Source organism: Panthera pardus, unplaced genomic scaffold, assembly GCF_024362965.1.
Source record: "Panthera pardus isolate Hobbes unplaced genomic scaffold, ASM2436296v1 HiC_scaffold_16, whole genome shotgun sequence".
In the NCBI taxonomy this organism is placed as follows: domain Eukaryota; kingdom Metazoa; phylum Chordata; class Mammalia; order Carnivora; family Felidae; genus Panthera; species Panthera pardus.
In genome coordinates, this window is record NW_026526721.1 from 135,814,721 (window position 1) to 135,839,792 (window position 25,072).

Consider the following 25,072-nt stretch of genomic DNA (forward strand, 5'->3'; position numbering starts at 1 on the left):
GATGACATGTAGGAATGAGATAAGCTTTCCTCTCAGATCATTGACCTGATATTCATGAGTAATATCCCCTTTTCTCTGTCCTCCCTTCTTTTAAAATAGATATAATTTGAGTTATAAAGTATTTCCTCTTACTAATTGACTTTTATGAGAATTACAGATATCTTCAACACCAATTTTTTTTTTTTTTTTGAGAGAGGGCACAAGTGAGCGAGGAGGGGCAGAGAGAGAAGGAGAGAGAGAGAATCCCATGAGGGTCAGAGAGAGAGAAGCGGGGTTCACCTGAAGTGGGTCTCAAGCTCACCCAACACGGGGTCCGAGCTCATGAACCGTGAGATCATGACCTGAGCCAAAGTCAGATGCCTAACCAACTGAGCCACCTAGGTGCCTAGCATCAATTTTTTTAAAATTATGTCTTTATTTCTATACCTTCATTTCAGAATTTTGCATGAACAATAGGTCCTATAGTGTCTTAACTGTCATTTATAATAAGAGTTGAGAAAACACATCTATCAAAAATATAGGGACACCTGACTGGCTCAGTCAGTAGAGCATGTGACTGTTGATCTTGGGTTTATGAGTTTGAGTCCCATGTTGGGTATAAAGATTACTTTAAAAAATCTATCTATCTATTTATCTGTCTGTCTGTCTATCACCTATCTTATCTATCTTTGTCTTAAACCTGCCTGTCAACGATTGGAAAGCTGAATATTTGCCAAAGGCAGACCCCTGAAAGTATTTACCACTACTAACAGAGGAAAAAATGTTTCATCAAGAAGAATTAAATGTGAAGCAGCATGGAGATATTAGTGTATTTTAGAAAACTGTAAAGATACTATATAGCACTTGGAAATTACCCTGAAATGGGTGGCACTTACAAATACTTAAGGAGTAGTAAAGTTAGAGATGGAGCTTTGAAATGAACAGTGGGTATGAATCCTAGCTCCATTTCTCGCTAATTCTGTGTGCTTTAAACCAGTCACTTCACCTCCTTGACCTTCAGTTTCTTCCTCTGTCTGAGCCTCATGAGTACTGAGTGTTGTGTGTAGCGTCTGGCACACAGAACAGGCACTGGGGAGATGCCTAGTCATCATTTTCCTCCCACACACGTTATTTTCTAAAACTCAGCCACTGCCAGCGTGGGACTCAAGCTAGAGCACGTACAACTTAATGAGAGTGTCGTTATTTGAATACGACTTAAGAAGCCAACATCATAGGGAATAGAAGGATAGTTATTTGAATACGACTTAAGAAGCCAGCATCATAGGGAATAGAAAGATAGCCGCAGATTCCTTTCCAGCCCAGTATCCTGAGCCAAGGGCTGAAGGCAGAAGAGTGGAGTCTGACAATGGTGAAAAGAAACCTGCTGAGAGTCTGGAATGAATACACCCTGATGAGTTCTGAAACCTGCTGATTTCTAGGTGGAATGTAGACCAAGAGCCTCTGTTAATAATAAATAAGGAAACGAAGGTAGACAACACTCACCTCCCCCGCTTGCCCACTGTCACGCCATGTTGATGAAGAAAGGGAAGTAGAGAGAAACAACCTGTGAAAATTATGAGAATCAGTAATTGTTTCAGAGTAAAACCTCACTGTCATGACCACTTAGGATTTTAATAAACCACACGCCACTACAGCATGGTGTCTCCTTGATATATAATCTTCTCGAAAATGGGTAATATTACAGGCTGCAGGTACCACCAGGCTTTATCTTGATGTGTAAGTGAGCCTCAGGACCTGTCATGCTGGTTCCACATATAATTTACAGCATTTGTAGCAATCAGAGCAAAGCGGTTGAACACTTCTTGGAGCTTGTACGTCAGCACGGAGGTGGGGTGATACAGGATTCTCTGTGGAAGAGACTGGATCCTGAAAATGAAAGAAAATGAAAGGAAACTTTCTGAAAGAAAACTTTTATATATTGAAAATATGACACAGTAATATTAACATATACTTAATAATAGCAATATATATCCCCCAGAAATCACTGTGGTTTTAGGGAAAAAAAACAAAACAAAACTCTGAACAAGTATTTTGAAGTCCCCTGAATTTCATGATGGTGCACTAATATGGTTTCATGAAGAAATAACCTGAAAATAAAGTGTCAGAGAAATGTGACTTCTTAAAATACATCTGACAAATAGAATCTGCTGTTGGAAGTGGCAAATATTTAGTCTTAGATGCTAAGTTGTGCAGACTGTCTGAAAGTTGATAACGGTCATCCCATATTGGGGAGATTTTTTTTTTTTTTAAATTTAAATTTAAGTTAGTTAACATATAGTGTAGTCTTGCCTTCAGGAATAGACCCCAGTGGTTCAACACTTACATATAACACCCAGTGCTCACCCCAACAAGTGCTGTCCTTAATGCCCATCACTCATTTAGCCCATCCTTCCCACCCACCTCCCTCCCGTTTGTTCTCTATCATTTAGAGTCTCTTATGGTTTGCCTCCCTCTCAGTTTTTATCTTATTTTTCCTTCCCTTCCCTTATGTTCATTTGTTGTGTTTCTCAAATTTCACATATGGGGAGATGTTTTGTAGGAATACAGAGCAAGTTTGATATAACCAAGTTGATTTTTTTACGTAACCATTGTTGTGTGTTACTGAGCGTTCATCATCAGGCATGTACATCTAGGACAGTATCAGGAGGCATGGAGAGAAAGTGGATGAGGTGAGAGGAGACCCTAGCCTTTAGTTCAGGTGCACTAGGAGAGATCACAGGATTCCTACAAACCTTAGGATTTTCACGCCAGTAAGTAGGGCGGCGTGGTCTTCTGTGTTCAAGTTCCATAGTTCTGTTCACATTTTGAAGAAAGCAAGGTGGTTGCAAAGCATCATAATGGTGTCAAAAATCTGAGAGAGTTATTTGAACTACCAGTAAATTGCACACACATGCCATTCTTATTAGGCATGCAAAAATGAATGGACCATATCCCTGTCATTACTTCTTAGAGGACCTGACACCAGTCATTTAGGTAAAATCTTTTCTTACAGTTAAGTGTTTGGAGGATTGTGTGTGCAGAGATGCACACAAATTCCCATTTCTTCTTTTCATCCCACTATGCGCGATGACGATGTCATTTGTTAAAACAGCACTAAAACACCACACGTTGACTCAGACTCTGTCTTATCATGCTGTGCACTTGACAGATTTATAAAATAATATTAATCTTGGAAGCAAAAACAAAACAAAGCTAAAAAGCATAAACTATGGTCTACAAAATGCTTCTTAGAAGAAATGGATGGAAGTCCATTACTTGAAACATTTTACTAGACGATAATGGTCTGTGCTGCCTTCCCCTACCCTGGGAAGATTGCATGGCCTGTTACGCCCTTCTTTATAACACTTCATGATTTTATGGTGATATTTAAAACCTACCATTGCTGTAGCAGAAATAACATCATTTTTAAGTAGAGTCTCAGACATCTGTGACCCCTTCACAGATGGAAATGCTCTGTAGACTCAAAATCAGCACCTCCCATAGATACATAATGTGAGCTGCAAATGTAATTTAAAATGTTCCAGTAGTTAACGTTTTAAAGAGTAAATAGGCACAGGACATTAATTTCAGTAATGCTTTATTTTACCTAATGTATAAATATTACTGCACTGTGTAATCGACGTGAAAAATTATTAATGATATATTTTTACCTTCTCTTGTGCTGTCTTTGAAATCCAACGTGTATTCTATACCTACGACACATCTCAATTCATTCACTCAATTTAAAATGGTTAAAGCTCAGTGGAGTCCTACCAAAGCAATAAAGTTATATTTCATGGAAAAATATTTCACACTAAAAGTAAATTTTAAATTGATTAAATGACATTACAAATTAAGCTTCTCAGTTGTCGTAGCCACATTTCAGGTGTTCAGTACTTGCGTGTGGCCAATGGCTACTGTATCTGCACAGTATCAGTATAAACTGCTGTTTTGGACAGTACTGGTCTAAATTCTGAGGGTCATCTGTCTTCCATTGCAGAAAATTGGACATATTTTTAATATTAAGTCTTACTGATAGTCTTGTGATGGCCTAAGTCTCATGAAACCGAATTTCTGATTATTAAGGTCTGTAAACTGTTTAACTCTTAACATTTGTCGTTTCGTGATTAGCCACTTGGCGGCTGGCCTCCCTTCAGCCCTGAATATCTTAGAACGTCGTTAAGTGGCCATGGACTAATACCCAGCAAAGACTAGCCTTGAAGGTGATACAGTTCTGTGTGAAGTGCCTTAGGAAGCACAACATAAATGCGCTTCCTGGCCTTTCTGCTACCGAGGTCACTGTTTGTGATTTGACAAGATCAACACGTAAGAGGCCCATTTTGGAATTGTAACCAACAAAGTGACATTTGGGTGTTAATTAAGACAGAAAAGCCGAGAGAAGAGAAGACATGGTAGCAGGATTTTAAGGTCAGGTTTAAATTTAGGCAGATGAACTAACAGTAACAAAAGTTTTCTTTCCCAAAGATGAACCACTGCCATCACCACCACGCACAGGGGAAGTATGAAGTCATACAGAGTGAGATAAAAAAACCAACAAAAGTTAGGTAACCACTATTATTCCACTCTTTATTAAGGGTTTGAAAGTTCATTGGGAGCTTCCCAGTACCAGTTTGGGCTCATTAGAGCCAGCCTTCCCTCCTACTTTAAAGGAGATCAGGAAGGCACACAGAGAGGAGGGGTGTTAATTTTTGGAAAGCAGGTCCTGCCCTGGAAAGAGATATTTGGATCTGCTACCAAGGAATGAAGATCTGTGCAACGAAGCTTCTGACCCCTGGTCTGGTGCCACCCCCTGACCCCCACTGTACATTTATGTTGCTGGGTCCTGGGAATTTGAGACCTTGCATCCCGGGAGACCGTAAAGAAAGAGGGCTGGTGTTGAATAAACTTGCATTCTCTAGCTTCTCTTGGGTGAGTGAGCTTTCCACATTGTATGCCGTACACAGCCAGTGTACCCCAGAACTGTGGTCTGATCTCAAGAAAGCCCCTGGTTTCCCTCTGGGCCTGGGCACACATCCAGCTTTTGCAATGCCAAAGTGCATTTTTAAGTTTGAGACTGAGTCATTGAAAATGCACCTTAGCGACAGATGGTGGGAGCTCATTACTTCCTGTGTTTTGACTGAGTTTTGAATAGTCTTGAAGATCTTTATCTTCCCACCAAGGCTTTGGGGGTATGTGAGTGCTGTGTAGGCATTTTAAATTTTACTCAGAGAACTAGATGGTGGAATTCTCATCTTTCACAAATGGGACTTCTTCAGCTTCCTCTTCTTAATTTCTTCTTTTTATTTAAATTACCATTTACGTACCAGAAACTCAAGTTGCACTGTGCACTTTCCATATGGTGTCTCATATAATGCTTGTGATCACCCAACAAAGTAGGTATTATTGCTGTCCCCATTCTACAGATGAGGAAATGGAGACTTAAAAACATAATTAAATTCTCCAAGTCAAGCAGCCCGTTAAGTGGCAAAGCAAGGATTTGACCCCAGGTGTGTCTGACTACAGGACTCACCACGCGATGTTGCAGAATAGAATGGTTGTCCTCGAACTGGACCCAACTGCTTATATCGGGGCGAGCGAATCTGACTTCAAGTTCCATTAGCTGGCAGTGATACTGACCTAGTTTCTTCCCCTGTGGTTAGTGGTATGAGAGTCACCATGCTTGGATATTTCAGATCATCTGGGATGTTGAAGGGATATTGATGGTGCTTGTCTCCTCTGACCACAGGTGGCTGTGTTACTGCAACGTGCCCCAGTTCTGTGACAGTCTACCTCGGTATGAAACCACCCAGGTGTTTGGGAGAACACTGCTGCGCTCAGTCTTCACAGTTATGAGACGACAACTCCTGGAGCAGGCGAGGCAGGAAAAAGACAAACTGCCACTTGAGAAACGGACTCTAATCCTCACCCACTTCCCAAAGTAAGAGAGCACTCCTGCAGGTCTTTGATCCTGGAGCTTGAGATCGATGCACACGTTCCAAAGCCTGTATCAGCCACGAGGTCAGGAATGATAGCAAAAGCGTCCCAGGGAGGAGGCGGAAGGGACCCTCTCCTTCTCACCTCCCTTTGTGAGTCGTCTTGGGAATTGCACAACGCATCTGTTATTAGCTGCAATCTGTGTTGCTGGCAGTCGTAGCTCCCTGAGCCCCAGCTCATCCCACCCGAGTCATTGTGTCTGGGTCTCGGGATGGGGAAGCTGCCAGGAAGCTAGGGGACCATGGGGGAGAGTGGTAGAAGCAGTTTCCATCTACTCAGAAGTGGTGCAGGACAAGTTTAGTTCGCTGGTTTTTTTTCCATCCCAGATCTCTAACCCTTTCTAAGACCTGGTGAATCACTTCTGCCTCAGCCACAGTCGGCCTGCCCCCTCACTCTAAACTAGACCCCAACAGTGGGCTGGAAAGGAGTAGAGAGGCTTCCTTTAAAATGATCTTTGTACCTCTCTACTCGGTTTCTTTTTCTTTATTAAAAAAAATTGTTAATGTTTATTTTTGAGAGAGAGAGAGAGAGAGAGAGAGAGAGAGCAGGGGAAGGGCAGAGAGAGAGGGAGACACAGAATCTGAAGCAGGTTGCAAGCTGTCAGCACAGAGCCTGACGTGGGGCTCGAAGCCACGAACCGCAAGATCATGACCTCAGCCGAAGTCAGACGCTTAACCAACTGAGCCACCTGGGTGCCCCTCTACTCAGTTTTTTAGAGAATATGCCTGACTCCTATGCACCATGCTTTCTGTACCTGCCAGAGCTTCCAACATATAAATAATCACTTACGTATTTTTCAAATGAAAGAAGTGTGTCAAAGGAATAGGGAGTTGCAGTGCTGTAACATTGACATTGGAAGTGCATTTTCAGTGCTAAGAACCAAAAGTTGAAGCTAAAAGGCTGACTGCTCATGAGAGGGGCTGAGGATGCTGTGGCCAACTTGTCATGGAGCAGTGACAGCAAGACATGAGGGAGATGGTTCATTCTGGGGCATCATTCTGCCCAGAGCAGCGCTTTGGTGTGGGGGAAGTCGAAGGTATAATTTGAAAGGACTTTCTAGGTATGATAGAGTCTGTCTTCCCCCGCCCATTAAGAACTGCTCATGTAGAGAAGAGATGGAGAAAGGAGATATTCTTTAACCAAAGACTGATAATACCCTGTTTTAGCAGGGAAACTAGATTTTTATTAAGTTACAATTATTGTATTACCCAGTTTGTTTCTCAGGAAAGATACCTTTAATTAAAAAAAATTTTTTTTAATGTTTATTTTTGAAAGAGAGTGTGAGAGACAGAGCACGAGTGGGGGAGGGGCGGAGAGAGAGGGAGACACAGAATCCGAAGCAGGCTCCAGGCTCCGAGCTGTCAGCACAGAGCCCTACACAGGGCTCCAACCCACAAACCATGAGATCATGACCTGAGCTGAAGTCAGATGCTCAACTGACTGAGCCACCCAGGTGCCCCAACATAGCTTTAATTTTAAAGAATAAGTTAGGTCTAAAACAACCACAAAAATAGTTTTTTGATAGAAATTGACTGAAAATTCCTTGGCAGTGTAACACAAATCTTGAGCCGTGGGTAGAGGGCATCATGGGTAATTCTGATGAGCTTTAGCTGAATGCCCAATGTTTGTACATAAATCCTAGCTTCCTGATTTTCAATGTATTATTAAGCAGCTGGTACCTAAGACAGGCATGACATGAACACTTTGGCGTTCTCCGGGAAAGAAGGTTCAGCACCACTGAAATTGGAGTTTGGGTGTTTACCCCTAAATGGCTTATGATCTCTGGGCACACTCGTGTATTCGGTGGCTGCCTTTTAGCTTTCCTTAGGGATTTAAAGCGATTTTCTTATTTCTCTATTACATTTGCCACATAAGCAGCATTTTACACTTTCATATTACAGTTGTCATTCTCTGTCTCCAAGCCAAGGAACAAAGAGGACCCTCCCCCTACCCCACCTTTTGTGGTACTTAAAGAGAAATTTTAATTACCTAACATAGTAACAATTTTTCCCCCATAGCAAAGTCATCTTGCTTCTTGGGAGATATTTGCTAATTATAACGTGTTATGTTCCTTCATCCCATAGTTCTGGCGTGCTTCTGCTACTGAGTTAAAAAATCAGTGCTGCTTTTTTTTTTTTTTTTTTTTTTTTTTTCCTTCTCTATTACTAATGGTAGGGTAAAACTACCACCCACTTCTCCTTTGAAATCCCTTGTCATTGAATATAACAACATTGGGCCCAATAGGGATTTATCCCCATAGCCTTGGCAGCTGAATCATATATATTGAAGCTTGAGGTGCTGTGTGGGTCCTGGGCACTGTCTCAGACTGAGAGCTGTGACTGGCTTCATGCCATTGTGCAGGGTGGCTGTGGCTCTCACATGTACTTGCGGGGCTTACGTCCTTGTTGTTGTCCTCCTCCTATGTGCCCTTTCTTCCACTTGGCTTTAACTCGTGCCTCTCCTCCCACCCACCTACTTACAGGGTTGTTTAAAAAATGTTTAGTGTCTGTATTTCATTCTACAAGTGATAAATGCACCTGCTGATGAAAATACGAAAATTTGATTAAGAGAGAACAAAGAAGCAAATGGCTCCCCCATAGCCCTACCATTCCGAACTACTTTTAGTGTTTTTAGGTATTTCTCTATTTCTCCATGTAGTGTGTTCTTTTATTCTATATACAATTTTATATTGTGTGTGTGTGTGTTTATATATATACATAAAGCAAGCACTTTCTCATGACATTTCATAAGGCTGTTCTTTATTACAATGAAATAAATGTATTTACGTATATACATAAAACACACATACATGTGCATATAAAATTATTTTTCCTAAATTATTAATGGCATTATTCCTTGATGAGTCTTTGGAGGGCTTTGTGAAGAGTGTTCTGACCATGTAATTACTGATAGAGAAAGAGCCTAGAAAAGGAAAGGAAATTTACTTCTGTGATGAAGGGCAGTTGGGAAAATCTTGAGGGCTGTGTAAGGTAGGAAAAGAGGAAAAGACCTCAAGCACCTTCTTTCTCATCAGCAAGATCAAAATGATCTCAGAATGTGTTGCTGTCAGCCTTTCCATAATTGGTAAGAAACACACTAAAATGTTTTAAAACGTAAGATAATGGTGGCTTGCTTAGGAAGTAGAAGTGACTCATGCAGTTTCTAGAAACCATGAATTAAACTATCGAGTGCAGGTAGGTGTTCATTCAAGTGGTTTGTTTTTAAATCTGAGATTTAACCCGAGCAGCAAGTAAAAAGACCCCTTAGGACCTTTCCCCATCTGTTTTCACTTATGCAAAACAAGCTTCTCCCATCCCTGAAACCATTTAGAATTTTGCAGTCATTGATAAATGAGAATAGTGGTACTTTTAGTGATGGTGATGAGGAGGATGATATAGATCCTTGATCAGTTATCCAAAACCTTGATACTAATGTTTCACAGTTCAAATTTACAATATTTTGTAAAGGTAATATATAACACATATATTATTAGGGCACCTGGGTGACTCATTCAGTTAAGTGTCCAACTTCGGCTCAGGTCATGATCTCATCGTTCGTGAGTTTGAGCCCCCCCTTCAGGCTCTGTGCTGACAGCTCAGAGCCTGGAGCCTGCTTCGGATTCTGTGTCCCCAACTCCCTCTAACCCTTCCCCGCCCCTCTCCCTCTCAAAAATAAATTTAAAAAAAATTAAAAATAACGCATACAATATATCATGGTTCTAGGGATGCAGGCAATCCCCCTAAATCAAATCCATTTATAATTATAAAAATTATAAATAGTTTTATGTTTGTTCGGGTCAGATTGTTGCCAGATGGGTTATGGAAGATCTTTTTTTTTTTTAATGTTTACTTATTTATTTTTGAGAGTGAGAGTGAGCAGGGGAGGGGCAGAGAGAGAGGGAGAGAGAGGATCTGAAGCTCAGTACAGAGACAGATGGGGGGGCGACAACTCACGAACTGTGAAATCATGACCTGAGCTGAAGTCAGAGGCTTAGCCGACTGGGCCACCCCGGCACCCCTGGAAGATCTTTTTTTAAAGAGCTTGTGGATTTCAGAATTTCAGAGACAGGAGAGCGGACTCTTCATATTCAACCTTTGTTACATGATTGCCTTGTGAACTTCGGGAGGGCAAGGTGGTGGTTCTGTTCACTCTGTCCTAACAGCATCTGGCACAGTATCTGGCGCTGGGTAGACACTCGGTCAGTGTTTGTTGAACGAATGAGTGGAGCATTTACTAGGGGTCAGGCACCATTTCGTGCCTGCACCTCAGCGTATCCCTCACGACTACCCTGCACAGGAATTACTGTTGATATTTCTGTTTTATGGAAGAGGAAGCTGAGGAAGAGGAAATTAAGAATGTGTCCCAGGGGTCACAGAAATTAAGTGTTGAACTTGGCAAATGGATTCTAGAGCTCAGGCTCTTAGTCTCTTTTCTGTATCCTTCCGCTAGAATTAATGTGCCTCAAGAAGAGGCTTGTAGGAAGATACTTCAGTACCAGATGTATAGATCTGTGTGTGTAGTTAAATCATAGTTCTTCAACTTTGGTGTACAGAAGTCTAAGGTACTTATCAAAATTTGGTTACCCAGGCCTGTTCTCATGGACTTCAATTCAGTAAGCCCAGGTAGGGCTTGGTTATCCGTATTTCTAACAAGGTCTCATCCATTTGGTTTATAATATGACCGGAAGTATAACATAGTAGTCACTGGTTCTTTTTAAAAAATGTTTGTTTATTTTTGAGAAAGAGAGAGACAGAGTGCGAGCAGGGGAGGGGCAGAGAGAGAGGGAGACACAGAATCCGAAGGGGGCTTCAGGCTCCAAGCTGTCAGCACATTGTCAGAGCCCAACGTGGGGCTTGAACTCATGAACCACAAGAGCATGACCTGAGCTGAAGTCAGATACTTAACTGACTGAACCACCTAGGCACCCTGGTTCTTTTTAAAAAAAAATTTTTTTTTAATTAGCTATTTATTTTTGTTAAGTAATCTCTGTGCCTAACGTGGGGCTTGACCTCCCAACCCCTGGATCAAGAGTCATATGCTCTTCTGACTGAGCCAGCAAGGTGCCCCTCAATCATTTATTCTAATCCTAGCCCTGCAGTTTATTAGTTGTGGAACTTTGTACCAGTTATTTAATCTCTTTGCTTGAAGTTTTTCTTCTGCAAAACGAGTATAATAATGGGTTCCATTGCATAGGTTTGTTAGGAGAGCACCTGAGTTAATAATACATCAACCACGTAGAACAATGTCTGTCATGTAGTAAGCGTATGTGTGTGACAATAAAAATAAAATATGTAACTCACTGGGTTGGTATGAGGATTCAATAAGAAGTTCATAGAACAGTGCAGGCACATGGCAAGCGTTCGATAAATATTAGTTTTGCGTTGAACAATGACAGCTACATAGATGGTGGAAATCTTGCTCTGGGGCTCACTGAGGAATGCTCAGTGGAATGCATTCCTACTGATGTATGCTCTGTGCATTCTATGTTATGTCAATCTGTGCAGAATCAAAAGAGAATAAATTTGTGGAAATGCATTTCTTTATTTGAATATACCAGGCCCACCCACAGATCATCATTTGAGTCATAATTCGCGATCGTATTTCTGAGTTGAAGGTGAGAGGCTGATGTTGGGGTGCTTGCCATAAATGGTTAGGGTTTTCATCCTTCTAGTAATATATTAGTAATATATTTTGATCTTATTATTGCTTTCACTCTTGTGTCTAGGTTTCTATCCATGTTAGAAGAAGAAGTTTATAGTCAAAACTCTCCTATCTGGGATCAGGATTTTCTCTCAGCCTCTTCTAGAACCAGCCAGCTAGGAATCCAAACAGGTAAATTTCTTTTTGCATAAATCAGAGAACAACCAGAATGTGTTAGTCACAGCTCACTCTGCATTTATTTGTGGGTTTTTTTTGTCAAAAAATCGAAGAACAGAGCCGGCCAAAAAGTAACACCTTGGCAAATCTTACATGTGCATCTCGGTTAATGAAGAGAGCAGGTGCAAATCAGTTAAAACAACCCCTCCTTGTGCTATTGAGTTTGCTTAGCTTGCATATTAGGAGGTGTAAAATGCCGTACAGCTCAGCTCTGTAGTCAAATGCTGGCTTTTTAAAAAGACACTTAAAGTCTTGGTCAGTAGTGGCCAGATATGCCCAGGAATCAAGCCTTGGTCTGGTTTCTGAATCTGTGATGTCAGTTTTGTGCATCAAGTTACTGTCATGGATAAAGGTAGGGTGGTGAGTGGAGGAGAGCCATCTTGAGTCTCAGGTCGTGAAGTACTTCCTAGTGGGGCCAGAGCATCTTTGCCGTTGCTTTGGGTGGCAGCAGCTAGTATTTTGTGACGGAAGAAGGCATGTGACTTCTAGAGTCCCACTGATCCCAGAGAGAGGCTCTGAACTGCTGCCTTTGACGCTAGGAAGACTCAGAGAAGTTTGGCAAGAGATGCCAAAGCAGTCATTCCTATGTGGCCGTGGAGAAAGCAGAATGCAGAATTTCCATATTAGAGTTTTTAGTACATCTAGCTCAGTGTATAGTATTTTTGCCTCTAGCAAAAAAAAATCTTTTTTGCAAACGGTAAAAGTCACCTTCTTTAGTGTATGGTTCTGTGAATTTTGATAAACACACGCAGTTAAATAACCACCAGTACCATTAAAATACAGAATAGTTGCTTCACCCTGGAAAATTCCCTTGCAACCCTCTGTAGTTCGTTCATTGCCCCACCACCAGTCTTGGCAACCACTGATTTGTTTTTTGTTCCTGGAGTTTGCTTTTTCTAGAATGTCATATGAATGGAATCATATGGTACACCATTTTTTGAGTCTGACTTCTTTCATTCAGCATAATACATTTGAGAAGGTGATTAATAATGTTTTTCTTATCTAGCGCCCAAGTTTGGATGTAAATATAATTAAATCCCTACAAAGCAGAGTACTTAGGGAATGAGGTATTTTGGTTTGGATCAAATCCTTTTTGTTTGAATTCTTGTTTTTAGAGACCCCAGTTTCTAGCATTTACGGACATATCCTCTGTAGTGATTGGGCATGTCCTCTGTATTGCTCTCTCTGTCCCTGTGCTGTTCACTTTGTCTTTATCTCATCTGGTTTTCAAATAACATCTCTCCCACAAACCCTCTCCTTGCTCCTCCCATGCCTTCCAGCAAGGACTGCATCTCTTTTCTTCCAAACTTTCACAGAACCTTGAATATATCTTATCTTTGGTTCTCTAGCTTGGCTGTGTGGTGGCCTCACTTGTGATTGAAAATAATATTGATTTCTGAGGCTTCTCCCGAGAGAGTGATGTAATTGGTCTAGCCTGGACATTGAGAATTTTAAAAGCTCCCCAGGTGATTCTGATGTGCAGCCGTATTTGAGAACCGCTGTGTCACGCAGCACTTACCTCGTGCTGTCCTAAGCCCACTTTTTTTCTGTAAGTCTTCTGTCTCCAGTGAGTGTGGTGGTCAGAGGCTGTTTGCCACAATAATAATAATAACAGACTTCCATTAAGTCCTTGCCTGTGAAGTCTGCTTCATAGTGAATTAGCTCAAGCCCAGAGAAGTTGGTATTATTATCCCCTTTATATAGATGAGAAATAGAAGCTCAGAGAGGAGCACCAAGTTGCCCACAACCAGAGCTCCTAAGTGATGGAATTGGGTTTCATGCCCAGTCTGTGAAATTCCTCAACTACTACACCCCATGAGGAGCCAGCCAGACCTCGAGCCAGGCTTTCTAGCATGTGCTGTGAATGTGCCGGCAGATAGACGCTTGTGGGAGGAGTGAGTGAAGAGCAGTTTCCTCCTTCAGGCAGGAGGACACCAAAGCAATTCAGCAGGATCAGCTGAGTTCTTTGCTGGAGGGTCTTCCAGAGAGGATTCCTCTTTGTGAAAACTCCCCTTAATCCTTGCCCTCCTGGAATGCCTCCCTGGTGTGTTCAGCTTCTAGCGCATTTTATGTCTTAGCACAGGATGGAGAAGGCAGAGGTTGTGTCTGACTCTCGGGGAGTTCCACATTTATTTGTGTGGCTGAGGTTGTAACCCGGTTGAACTGCATTGTCCTCTTTAGTGTTACCCAAAGCTGTCAGAAGCAGGCTGCCTTCTCCTTTTTTTTTTTTTTTTAACTGTAATTGCAGTGTGTTCTCTGGGGGGAAAGAAGAGTGTAATCATCTACTTAATTGGCATGTCTGCACATCTATGCAGCTGTGATAAATGACATTCGTAATGATGGCTCTGAAGTTTTGCAAGATACTCAAATGTCTTCAGAATAACCAGAGCTTCCCCTTTGTGTGCAATCACTCCAGTGCACTGTGAGATTCAGAAGGCCTGTTTCCTGGAAGGAAAGCCATATGTATGTGTGTATATATATATATACACACACATATATATATGGCCGGGCACTTTGGTATATTCTCAGTGCTGTGGAATGGTGTCTGTCTGTAAACTTACTCCATCACTTTCCTGGCTGTTCAAAACGTCCTCTGGGGACCGAACTGTGGCTGCATTGAAACTTAGTTGAACGTTCTCTCTGGGCATCTGGCTTTACTGCTATACTCTGTCCTGTACGTGACCAGTGCCACTGAAAATGTCTGTATTCTTCATCTGCTCTCACCACACTAGCTACCAATCAGCAGCACACTGGCAAAGCAATATCTTATTTCTGACAATGGCTTTTATAAAAGAAAAGAAAAGAAAAGAAAAGATGTTTTTTTAATTTGTAAATATTCTCAAACTTACAGAAAAGTTATAACAATAGGACAAAGAAATCTGGTATATTCTATATCCTTCGCCCAGATTCACCACTTGTTAACATTTTGCCATACTTGGTTTATCATCCTCCCTTCTTTTTTTTTTTTTCTAAACTATTTGAAAGTTGCAAACCTCATACCCCTTTACAGAGCACAGTGAATATCTCCCAAGAACAAGGACATTCTCTTACTTAACAGCAGTACAGTTATCAAAGTAAGGAATTTAAGCTTGATGCAATATTATTACCTAACCTATAGGCTATTTTCCATTTTTGCCTCTAATCACAATCCTGTGGTTTATAGCAATTTTTGTCTGACCTCAGGAGGCACATGATGTTGGCCTCCCTCGTTGTTGGTATAAGCTTGATCACTTGGTTATGATAGTGTTTACATGGTTTCTCCACTGCAGTGTTAACCATCTTTCCTTTTGCAATAAAGAAGTATTTTTGTAGAGAGATACTTTGAAACTAGCCTGTCTTCATCAAAATTATACTCCCAAGGTTTAGCCTGCACAGATGATTCTTCCTTGAATCAATTATTACATGCTGGCTGTCAAGTGTTTTTTTTACCCCCTAACGTCCATGATTCCTTCCTTTTTATTTATTGGTATTCTCCTATAAGGAAGGCCTTTACCTTCTCCCCACTTATTTATTTATTTAATGATCCATTTATTATTATCATGTTCATTTTGGCCCCATGGCTGTTATTTTATTTTAATTAATTAATTCATTCATTTTTAAAAGATTTTATTTTGAAGTAATCTCTACACCCAACGTGGGGCTTGAACTTATGACCCCAAGATCAAGAGTCACATGCTCCATCGACCAAGCCAGCCAGGTGTCCCTCCATGGCTTTTATTTTAAAGATGATTTTGTTGTGGTGTTGGGCAGGAATGGGATGGTTGCATGTGCACGTGGTTCCTTATTGCTTAAGAAAGGAGTCACCTAATTCCTGTTTTTCTTTTTGGGGCTAGTTATCAGTCCACCTCCTGTAGCTGGGACCATTTCATATAATTCAAACTCATCTTCCCTTGAGCAACCTAATGGAGGGAGCACCAGTCCTTCCTGCAAAGGCTCTTCTGGGCTTGAGGCAAACCCAGGTAAGCTTGTAAGGGGGCATAAGAGAGGGCAATGATTGCCATAGAAGTCCTGTTATCTCAGGAGTGCAAAAGGTAGATTTAGACCAGCTACAGATTGTGTATGTCCAGGATTTTTATGGCTGGAAATCACTTTGAGCTGAATTGGTTAGTTACAAAATGCAACCCAAATGCAGAGTCTTAAACAACAAAGCAACCCAAAATGCAGAGTCTTAAAGCCATAATCATTTATTATTGTAGCTCACTCATTCTGTGTTTCCTGGTAGGTTGTAGATCTCAGCCAACCTCATTCAGTCAGTCTTTGCTAGGCTTGCTCGTGAGCCTACCTATTGACTGGGGGCTCTGTTCTGGGCTAGAGCACTTAAACTGGAGCATCTCTGTTCCAAATATTTCTCATCTTCCTCCTGGGATCACTGGGCTGCTTTTCTTGGAGCAGAATATGTCCTTCTGACAATGGCAGAAGTACCAGAGAACAAGTAGAAATACAGTTTCTAGAAGCCTGGACTCAGAACTGGTATACCATCACCCCTGCCTTATTTTGTCAACTAAAGCCAATTACATGGTCGAACTCAGATTCAAGGGGTGGAGAAATGTACTCTTACTTCTTTTGTAGGAAGAACCGCAAAGTCACATGGCAAGAGTGTGGATACCTGGAGGGTAAAGAATTTGGCTGCTAATGTAATCTGCCATGTGGGCAAAACCATCTCTTGACCCTAAAGGCATTTCCTAGTTACAGAATGTTTTGAAGGTTGTCCTTCTGTCCATGGGCTTAACATCACACACGTTTTGGATATGACCAAATCTTGACATTAAAGAAGTGTCAGACCAGAGGAAAGAAGAGAATTTTAAATGCAGTACCACATATTTAACATGTGTGCCACCATTTACTTTCTCACTTCCAAGGGAGATGCCACTCATCAATGCAGAAACTCTTTGCCAGTGAGCTTGGATGTAGCCTCAGATACTTTCTTACAATGACACTAACAGCAATTTATCAAGTTTGGGGCATGTTATTATAAACCTTGGCTACAAAATAAATAGTTCAAAGCATTACTTTTTGGGGAATCATAGAATTTGGAGGCATGTTGGTCAAATGACTGAAAATATTCTCATTTACAACTAAAAAAGAGTTATAATAACAAGAACTCAACAAAAGCCATTTAATAAGTGGTATAATGTTTATGGAAGCATCTCATATAGACAAGATACGTTACATTGTTCTGCTCCTTTAACTAAAGATGTGTGGAAATGTGCCTAGTGGGATTCACAAGTGAGGAATAATTAGATTTGAACATCTAAACAAATTTTAAACTTATTGTAAAAATAAATTTATGACATTTTATGACAGGGGGAAAAAAAGAGGAAAAACCAACCATGATAGTAGAAAGGACAAACAAGCCACCATGTAATCTAAGGAAGAAAGTGGGAAAAAGTTCTCTTTGCCTTTGCCTGGCTTTTCCCAGCATGTGACATGTCGAGAATGGCCCTACTCACTTTGTGGGGTATCATTTTATGGCAAAAAAGTATTGTGAGAGATAAAGAGGGATTCATTTATTTATTTAAAGTTTATTTGTTTTGAGAGAGACAGAGACAGCACAAGTCGGGGAGGGGCAGAAAGAGAGGGAGGGAGAGAGAGAATCCCCAGCAGGCTCCACACTGTCAGCACGGAGCCTGATGTGGGGATTGAACTCATGAAACCATGAGATCATGACCTCAGCCCAAACCAAGAGTCGGAACCTTAACTGATTGAGCCACCTGGGTGCCCCAAGAGGGTTATTTTATAATGAAAAAATTAAATTCACTAGCAAAATAAACATTTCATTAGTATAGGTCAAATATATATAGTCATACATAATATACACGTACCTATACATATACACGCATGCATACATCATAAAAGAAATTTCCAGAACTGGAAAGAGAAACAACCCAATCAACCAATAGTTGAAGGCTTGAAGCAACATCTCTGAGTAATTCATAGTTCAAATGGACAAAGCTATCAAAAAAGATACAGAAACTCTGAAAACATAATCAGTAAGCTTACTCTAATGGATATACAGAGATCATTACTCCTAAAAATCATACAATACACATTACTTTCAAGAAGACAATACACATTTACAATTAATTGGTCATATTTTAGGTTCTAAAGTAAGTTTCAGAAATTTTTGATGTTTTGTTATCATATGAACCATGTTCTTTGGCCACAAAGGGACTAAATTTAGAGATTAATAACCAGTGATAACTGAAATCACCCCTTGCATTTGCAAATGAACACATAACTCATATAGCAAGTTAAAAAATTATCATAGAAAGTAGAAAATATTCTGAATGTATCTGTGGTTGGTGATTATTGGGACCTCCTCCCTTCTCTTTCCCATCTTCCACAGCCACCCCTTCCTGGGTAAATGGAGAGTTGACTTCCATGCCCATCAATGTTAATAGAAAATTATTTGGATTAGTTGTCACGTATTATCTGCTTTGTATTTACGATCACCCATTGTTTGCCCTTTTGTTTTGATCATCACAGGAGAAAAGAGGAAAATGAATGACTCTCATGCCTTGGAGGAGGCCAAGAAACCCCGGGTTATGGGGGATATTCCAATGGAATTAATTGACGAGGTTATGTCTACCATCACGGACCCTGCAGCAATGCTTGGACCAGAGGTCAGCAAGGGTAAACCAGAGCAGCCAGCTGGTAGCCCTTTTCTGTCTCCAACTGTTGCAGGTGGGGGTGGTATCACTGAGAGATAGCATGTTATGCTACCCTGGTTTACATTCAACCAGGTGGTCAAGGTGTGGAGGGCAAGAAAAGCTGGTGGAGAGGTGGTGCCCCTGGGTGGATATCACACCACAGAGAAATATGCTAATAATCTCACACAGCTGAAGGTGTTCCCACCTCCCTCAGCTCTTTAACTTGAAAAATTTAAATCCTGACAAATGTTATAAAAATTTCGTGATGGAGATTCATAGTTTTTTCCAATTGAATTTTTTTTAATTAAGTTTATTTATTTGAGAGACAGAGAAAGAGAACACAAGAGGGGAGAGGCAGAGCGAGAATCCCAAGCAGGCTCCGTGCTGTCAGAGCAGAGTCCAATGCAGGGCTCAAACTCACGAACTGTGAGACCATGACTTGAGCCAAAATCAAGAGTTAACCAAGTGAGCCACTCAGGTGCCCCCCCCCCCCCGCCCCCCCTAGTTTCTTTATTTAGATTCACCAATTGTTGACATGCCACATTTGCATTTCCTCTGTCTCTCTCTCCTGTGAACCATTTGGAACCATTTCAGAATTAAATATAGGTGTCACAACATTTCACCCCTATTTTTACCTGTATTTCTTAAGATAAAGACTATTCCTTTACATTACCACAGTGTAGCTACCACTCAGAAAATTTAGCCAGGTCAAAACATTTTTTAATATATGGATTGGCAAACTACAGCCTACAGGCCAAATCTAGCCCACTGGCTGTTTTTGTAAATAAAGTATAATTTAAACATGTTGTCTATGTCTGCCTTGCACTACAAGAGCAGATTTGAATAATTAAGACAGCTGGTGTAGGACCTACAAAGCCTAAGCTACTTGTTACCTGGCCCCTTTATAAGACAGTCTGACCCTTGGCCTAATGTATAGAGAGCCCATATCTGAATTCCCCATATAACCATATTATGTCCTTTATAACATTTGTTGCTGTTGTTCAAGGATCAGCCAGGGATCATGAATGGCATTTAGTTCTTTCTCTTCATCTCTTTAGTCTCTTTTAATCTAGAACAGTTCCCCAGTCCGTTTTTTGTTTTTTTTAAATGGCAGTTCCATTTTGAAGAATCCTGCTCCCTAGTTTTCCATAATGACCCCTTTTGGATTTGTCTATTTATTCATGATTCGATTCAAGTAAAGCATTTTTGGTAAAAATTTTGCTGTTATCCCATTACATTGCATCCACGGGCAGGGCAGTTTAAGACATTTGTGACAGCTTCCAGGAAATGAAGAGATGTCTTGGAGATTATCTTATACAATATCTTGTAAAATTTTTTTAACGTGGCTCTGCTCCATCCATTTTTAATTTGTCATGTGTCCTTAGATATTTGTTTGATAGTATTGAGGATAATTCAGAGAACAGGAATGTTTTAAGAGAAAGATCTCATTGTAAGATTATTCTTCTCATTTCTTGTTAGATATATCCAGTCCTGGGAATCTAAGACTGTAGTACCTTTTCTGTACTTGTCTTTCAAGGAGTTAGTACCTTCGCAGATTAGTTCAGCTCGGTTTTTCAGCTGTGACATGTGGATGTGGTCACACATTAACAGATTTGTTGGGTGGATTTGATAGTGAACTGGAGTTGGCTGGTATAGGTGTGCACAAGGCAGTTGTTAAATTTTCAGGAATTTTGTGAGCTGGTTGTTAAACGCAGTGTTAGCTTGAAGTTGACCACAGGGGAACCTGGTCACCTGGGCAGCCAGATGTAGACCAACGGGATGAGCAAGTGCTACCATTTGGGGCTGTTCTTCCCCAGGAGCTATTTGTTGAACATTTACCTGCACATCCCTGGGTGGATTAAATAGAATGGGGAGCATGAAGTGCCAGCACAGGATTGTGCCACCAGCTGTGGTGGAGTGGGTCAACAGATGACCCTCTGGAAAGAAAACTATCTTCCAAAAAGAGGTGCTGACACTGTAAACGTGACTGCCACTGTCGGGACTGCAGTGAGAATTTGGGGGGGGGTCTGTCATCCTGAGGGTTCTACAAAGTTCAGCCAGATGGGATTCCTCTAGACCAAAGAGTAGCACACAGGCCAAATCTGGTCTGCTCTCCCTCTGCTTTTAATTACTGTTTTATTGGAACACTACTACGCCCATTCATGTGTGTGTATGTCTGTGTGGCAACAGTGTTGACTAGTTGCCACCGAGACCTTCTATTTACGATCTGGCCCTTTGCAGGAAGGTTTGATGACTCCTAATCTACAATAAATATGCATGTACATATATAATACTGTAATCTCTCAAAATGTTTTGTCTCCCTTTTCTGTTTTGTTTTCGTAACTTGTATATGTTGTTTGGGTCCCTGAAAATCCACAAATGAGCATCTTATTAGAACAAGTAAGAGAAACATTGAGATCCCATCTCCATTGTCTTAAGAGAAGAGCTCTGCCTGATTTCTCTTGTCTCCCACATTGCAGACCAATTTACTGTCAGCACATTCAGCCAGGGATGAGGCAGCGAGGCTGGAGGAGCGCAGGGGTGTGATTGAATTTCACGTGGTCGGCAATTCCCTGAACCAGAAACCCAACAAGAAGATTCTGATGTGGCTAGTCGGTCTCCAGAATGTGTTCTCCCACCAGCTGCCCCGGATGCCCAAAGAGTATATCACACGGCTTGTCTTTGACCCGTAAGTGGTGCTCGACTGCCTGGCTCTTCTTTCTTTCTTATTTCCTTTTTAAATGAAGGAGGAACCACTCAGATACTAGAAGTCAGCCAGGGTCACTGAATCCAGCTGCCTCTTGTCGTGCCAGGGAATACAGAGCTCTATCAGGCTAAGTGCCATGCTTAAAAGCAGTAAGATTATTTGTTCAACAATTCATACATTTTTTTGTTAATAATAACGAAGGTTTCTACTTTGAGTGGCTGGTGACTATCCTGTGCTTCATTCATTACAGTAGTGAAGTATTAACACCAAGAAGGGTCCCACTTTTTTCATAGCCAAAAACATGCTTGATTTTGGTATCTTAACAGGTACCACTGTTGCTGGGTCTTAACTATGGGAAGATTCCTGAGCTATCAGACAGGTACATTTGAAAATCCGTTGCTTTAAGTAAAACCCCAACAACAGAAAACCTAAAGGTCTCTAATTGAATGTATTTTAACGCATATAGCCCCACAGCCTATGTGGACTGTGATCCCTGCATGTGACCATTCAGTGTGACATTTTGGAAGTTCTGAAGAGATGCTACAGTGCAGGTTTTGACGAACTGTACATGTGGATTTGTATTCTCTTCCATCATGTTTCTGTAATATTTTTGAGTGAGAGTAAACTCTTCAGAAACATGTGCCACATTTGTCCACAACTGTGCCTTCCCTCTGAACCCTCAATTTGGGACCCTTGGCATTGAGTGTAGCACCATTCCAGTCCCGGTGAGCACCTCCACACATACTTTGTCCTTTATTTGTAAACCTCAGGCCCTTCGTAGGTGGCTGACATTTTTTTTTGGATGAATGAAGTCTTGTGCAGGCAAGCTTACTCTAGAGTCCACATTGAGAATGTTCTGTGCTGGCTTCAGCAGCTCATACACTAAAATTGGAGCGATACAGAGAAGATTAGCATGGCCCCTGAGCTAGGATGACATGCAGATTCTTGAAACATTCTGTATTAAATAAAAATGAAAATAAAAATAAAAGAATGTTCTGCCAAGATCGTGGTTAGATAAAGGAAGCAGCCATAGAAACTCCAGAAAATCACTCCCCTCCTATCCTGGTTGGTTCATAAGGCACACCCCAAAAAGTATTTTTATATAACCAAAATAGGTAAAACTTTGCCATAATCTTATTCTTTCAGGAAACACAAAACCCTTGCCCTAATTAAAGATGGCCGTGTCATCGGTGGTATCTGTTTCCGTATGTTCCCATCCCAAGGATTCACAGAGATTGTTTTCTGTGCTGTAACCTCAAATGAGCAAGTCAAGGTAAGGGTAACCCAAGGTGTTAGAAGAAAAACCGAATGCGGTGCTTCTCCCTAAAGTTGTGGAGCTTGGCAAGGTCTGTCTCTGTATCATGTCTGCAGAATGTCTAAAGTGGAGTTCAGGACTTTCCGAGAAGAGTTTTCTGGCTGCAGGTGTCTGTGTATGTGTGTGACAAGAGTAGATGGTTCCATATCCCAATAGGTCAGCTTCTCCCAATGGTTTGGACCTGGGGCAAGGAACAAGGACCCCACACAGCCCCAAATGCAACTGAAGTACAGTCTATGGCAACTGAAGGGAGGTTTGAAAAGAAATCTCACTGTTCATTGTTAATTTCCACACGCACAGGCACACACACACACACAGTTGGTAATGCTGAACCACCAGAAAGGATGTGGCATGGGCTACATGATTTAGGTGGCTTACACTTAAGGAAGATGTCTTATGGCTTTGTCTCTAAAACCAGTCAAGGGCTAAAGAAATTCTAGAAGGGAAGTCATGAAAAATATGAAGAAATTTAGGTCTGTGTTTTAGAAGTATTCATGCTGGGTTTGGAATGCGGGGTGTGTGCACACATGTGCGTGTGCATGCCTACCTGTGTGTGTCTGTCTGTGTGTGTGGCTCATTTACCTTCCCACTTGGCCTTGGCATTGGTTCTTTCCTCCCCAGGAGCGAGGCTGTTACCTTGAAACTGCATTTGGTGTTGCAGTCTGACTGGAATAAACTGTAGACTCTCTGTTGTCAGAAAGACCTCAGATCTAGTGTATGTCTTGTTCTATTCTGCTGCTGCTTTTAGGAATATGGAACCAGGAAATGTGTTTTTATTATTCATTTGGTATTTTGGGAACCCTAAAAACTATCATGCAAAACTAGGGCAAATAGTGGGAAGACAATTAACTCAGGATTAGATAGCTGCTAAAAAAAATGACTGGAATGTCTGAGGCAACGTTGTCCAGTGAAATATGATGCAGTGTGCAAATGTGAGCCATGCATGTAATTTTAAGTTTTCGAGTAGCTACATTGAAAGAAAAGGAAACGGGCAAAATTAATTTTCTTTTCTTAATTAAATTTTCGTTTTTTTAAGTTTTTATTTAGAGAGAGAGAGCGCGAGTGCCCGTGGGAGAGGAACAGAGAGAGAGGGAGAGAGAATCCCAAGCAAGCTCCCCACTGTCAGCAGAGAGCCCAACACAGGACTCCCTCTCACAAACCGTGAGATCATGACCTGAGCCGAAATCAAGACATGGATGTTCGGGCGCCTGGGTGGCTCAGTTGGTTAAGCATCCGACTTCGGCTCAGGCCATGATCTCACAGTCTGGGGTTCGAGCCCCGCGTTGGGCTCTGTGCTGCCAGCTCAGAACCTGGAGCCTGTTTTGGATTCTGTGTCTCCCTCTCTCTCTGACCCTCCCCTGTTCATGCTCTGTCTCTCTCTGTCTCAAAAATAAATAAACGTTAAAAAAAAAATTAAAAAAAAAAGAGGTGGATGTTCAACGGACAGAGTCATCCAGGCACCCTGGCAAAATTTCTTTTCTTTTCTTTTCTTTTCTTTTCTTTTCTTTTCTTTTCTTTTCTTTTCTTTTCTTTTCTTTTCTTTTCTTTTCTTTTCCTTTCCTTTCCTTTCCTTTCCTTTCCTTTCTTTTCCTTTCTTTTCTTTTCTTTTCTTTTCTTTTCTTTTCTTTTCTCTTTCCTTTTCTCTTTTCTTTTCTCTTTTCTCTTTTCTTTTCTTTTCTTTTTTTTTCTATTTCATTATTTTTAAATGTTTATTTATTCTGAGAGAGATAGAGATAGAGATCACACAAGCATGGGAGGAGCAGAGAGAGAGAGGAGAGAGAGAATTCCAAGCTCACAGAGCAGAGCCTGAACGGCAAATTTAATTTTAACAACGTATTTTATTTTACCCACTACCCAAAGAGGTGTCACTGTACTCAATGTCACAGAGAATCACTAATGAGACATTTTATATTCTTTGTTTTGTACTAACTCTCTGGAACCTAGGATGTGTTTTACACTTAGAACACGTCCCCATTTGGACTAGCTACATTTCAGGTGCTCCCTGGGCACATGTGGCCAGTGCTCCCATATCGGGCAGTGCAGGTCTAGGGACACTGTTGCTTGCTCTAGCTGCAAAGAAGCACTGCCGTTTACAAAAACCAGCAGTAAGTCACTGGTAGGAATCATTCTCTGATTGAGGGCTACAGCCGGTGCTGTGGGTACTTTGGTTTTCATCAATGGCTTTACTCTGGTCACAGAGCCCATGATAGCTGCTGATTTCTTCTCACGAAGCACAAGTGGGGCTTTTTGTCTTTGACTCATAGTACTGAGCAGCAAAGGATAAACAAAATTCATCAGTCATACATCTGTCATTCTGACTGGGGAAGGTGAGAGCCCAAACTGGCTCAAAACTGACGTCTCGCACTTTTTCCAAGGAATTCTGACAACGTGTCTTTAGATGGTGCTGTTGCTGTGCGTATCATTTTTTCGTTTCTGCTCGCCAAAGTGGGAAACAATTTCAAGTATGCAGAGTTTAGAGACGTACTTAAAAGCAAAATTTGTTTGGCTTTTCATAGGGAGAGGGAACTGGAAACATGTCCTTAGTTTATG

At 41.2% G+C, this 25,072-nt stretch overlaps 1 protein-coding gene and 1 non-coding gene across 5 annotated transcripts in view; both read left to right on the forward strand.

The window, feature by feature from the left end:
• KAT2B (lysine acetyltransferase 2B) overlaps positions 1 to 25,072 on the forward strand; it is a 103,564-nt gene that overhangs the window by 55,325 nt on the left and 23,167 nt on the right. For 2 of the 4 annotated variants that reach the window (XM_053903847.1, XM_053903844.1), the window contains exons 6-11: positions 5,726 to 5,917; positions 11,699 to 11,805; positions 15,684 to 15,809; positions 18,337 to 18,473; positions 20,981 to 21,189; positions 22,354 to 22,480. In XM_053903847.1, the coding sequence (XP_053759822.1) occupies positions 5,726 to 5,917; positions 11,699 to 11,805; positions 15,684 to 15,809; positions 18,337 to 18,473; positions 20,981 to 21,189; positions 22,354 to 22,480 (898 nt within the window). The remainder of the gene's footprint in view (positions 1 to 5,725; positions 5,918 to 11,698; positions 11,806 to 15,683; positions 15,810 to 18,336; positions 18,474 to 20,980; positions 21,190 to 22,353; positions 22,481 to 25,072) is intronic. The other 2 variants (XM_053903846.1, XM_053903845.1) reach the window with 2 other exon arrangements.
• Positions 22,066 to 22,172, forward strand: LOC128777444 (U6 spliceosomal RNA). The gene has a single exon (XR_008422704.1). It is a non-coding gene; the product is annotated as a U6 spliceosomal RNA (small nuclear RNA).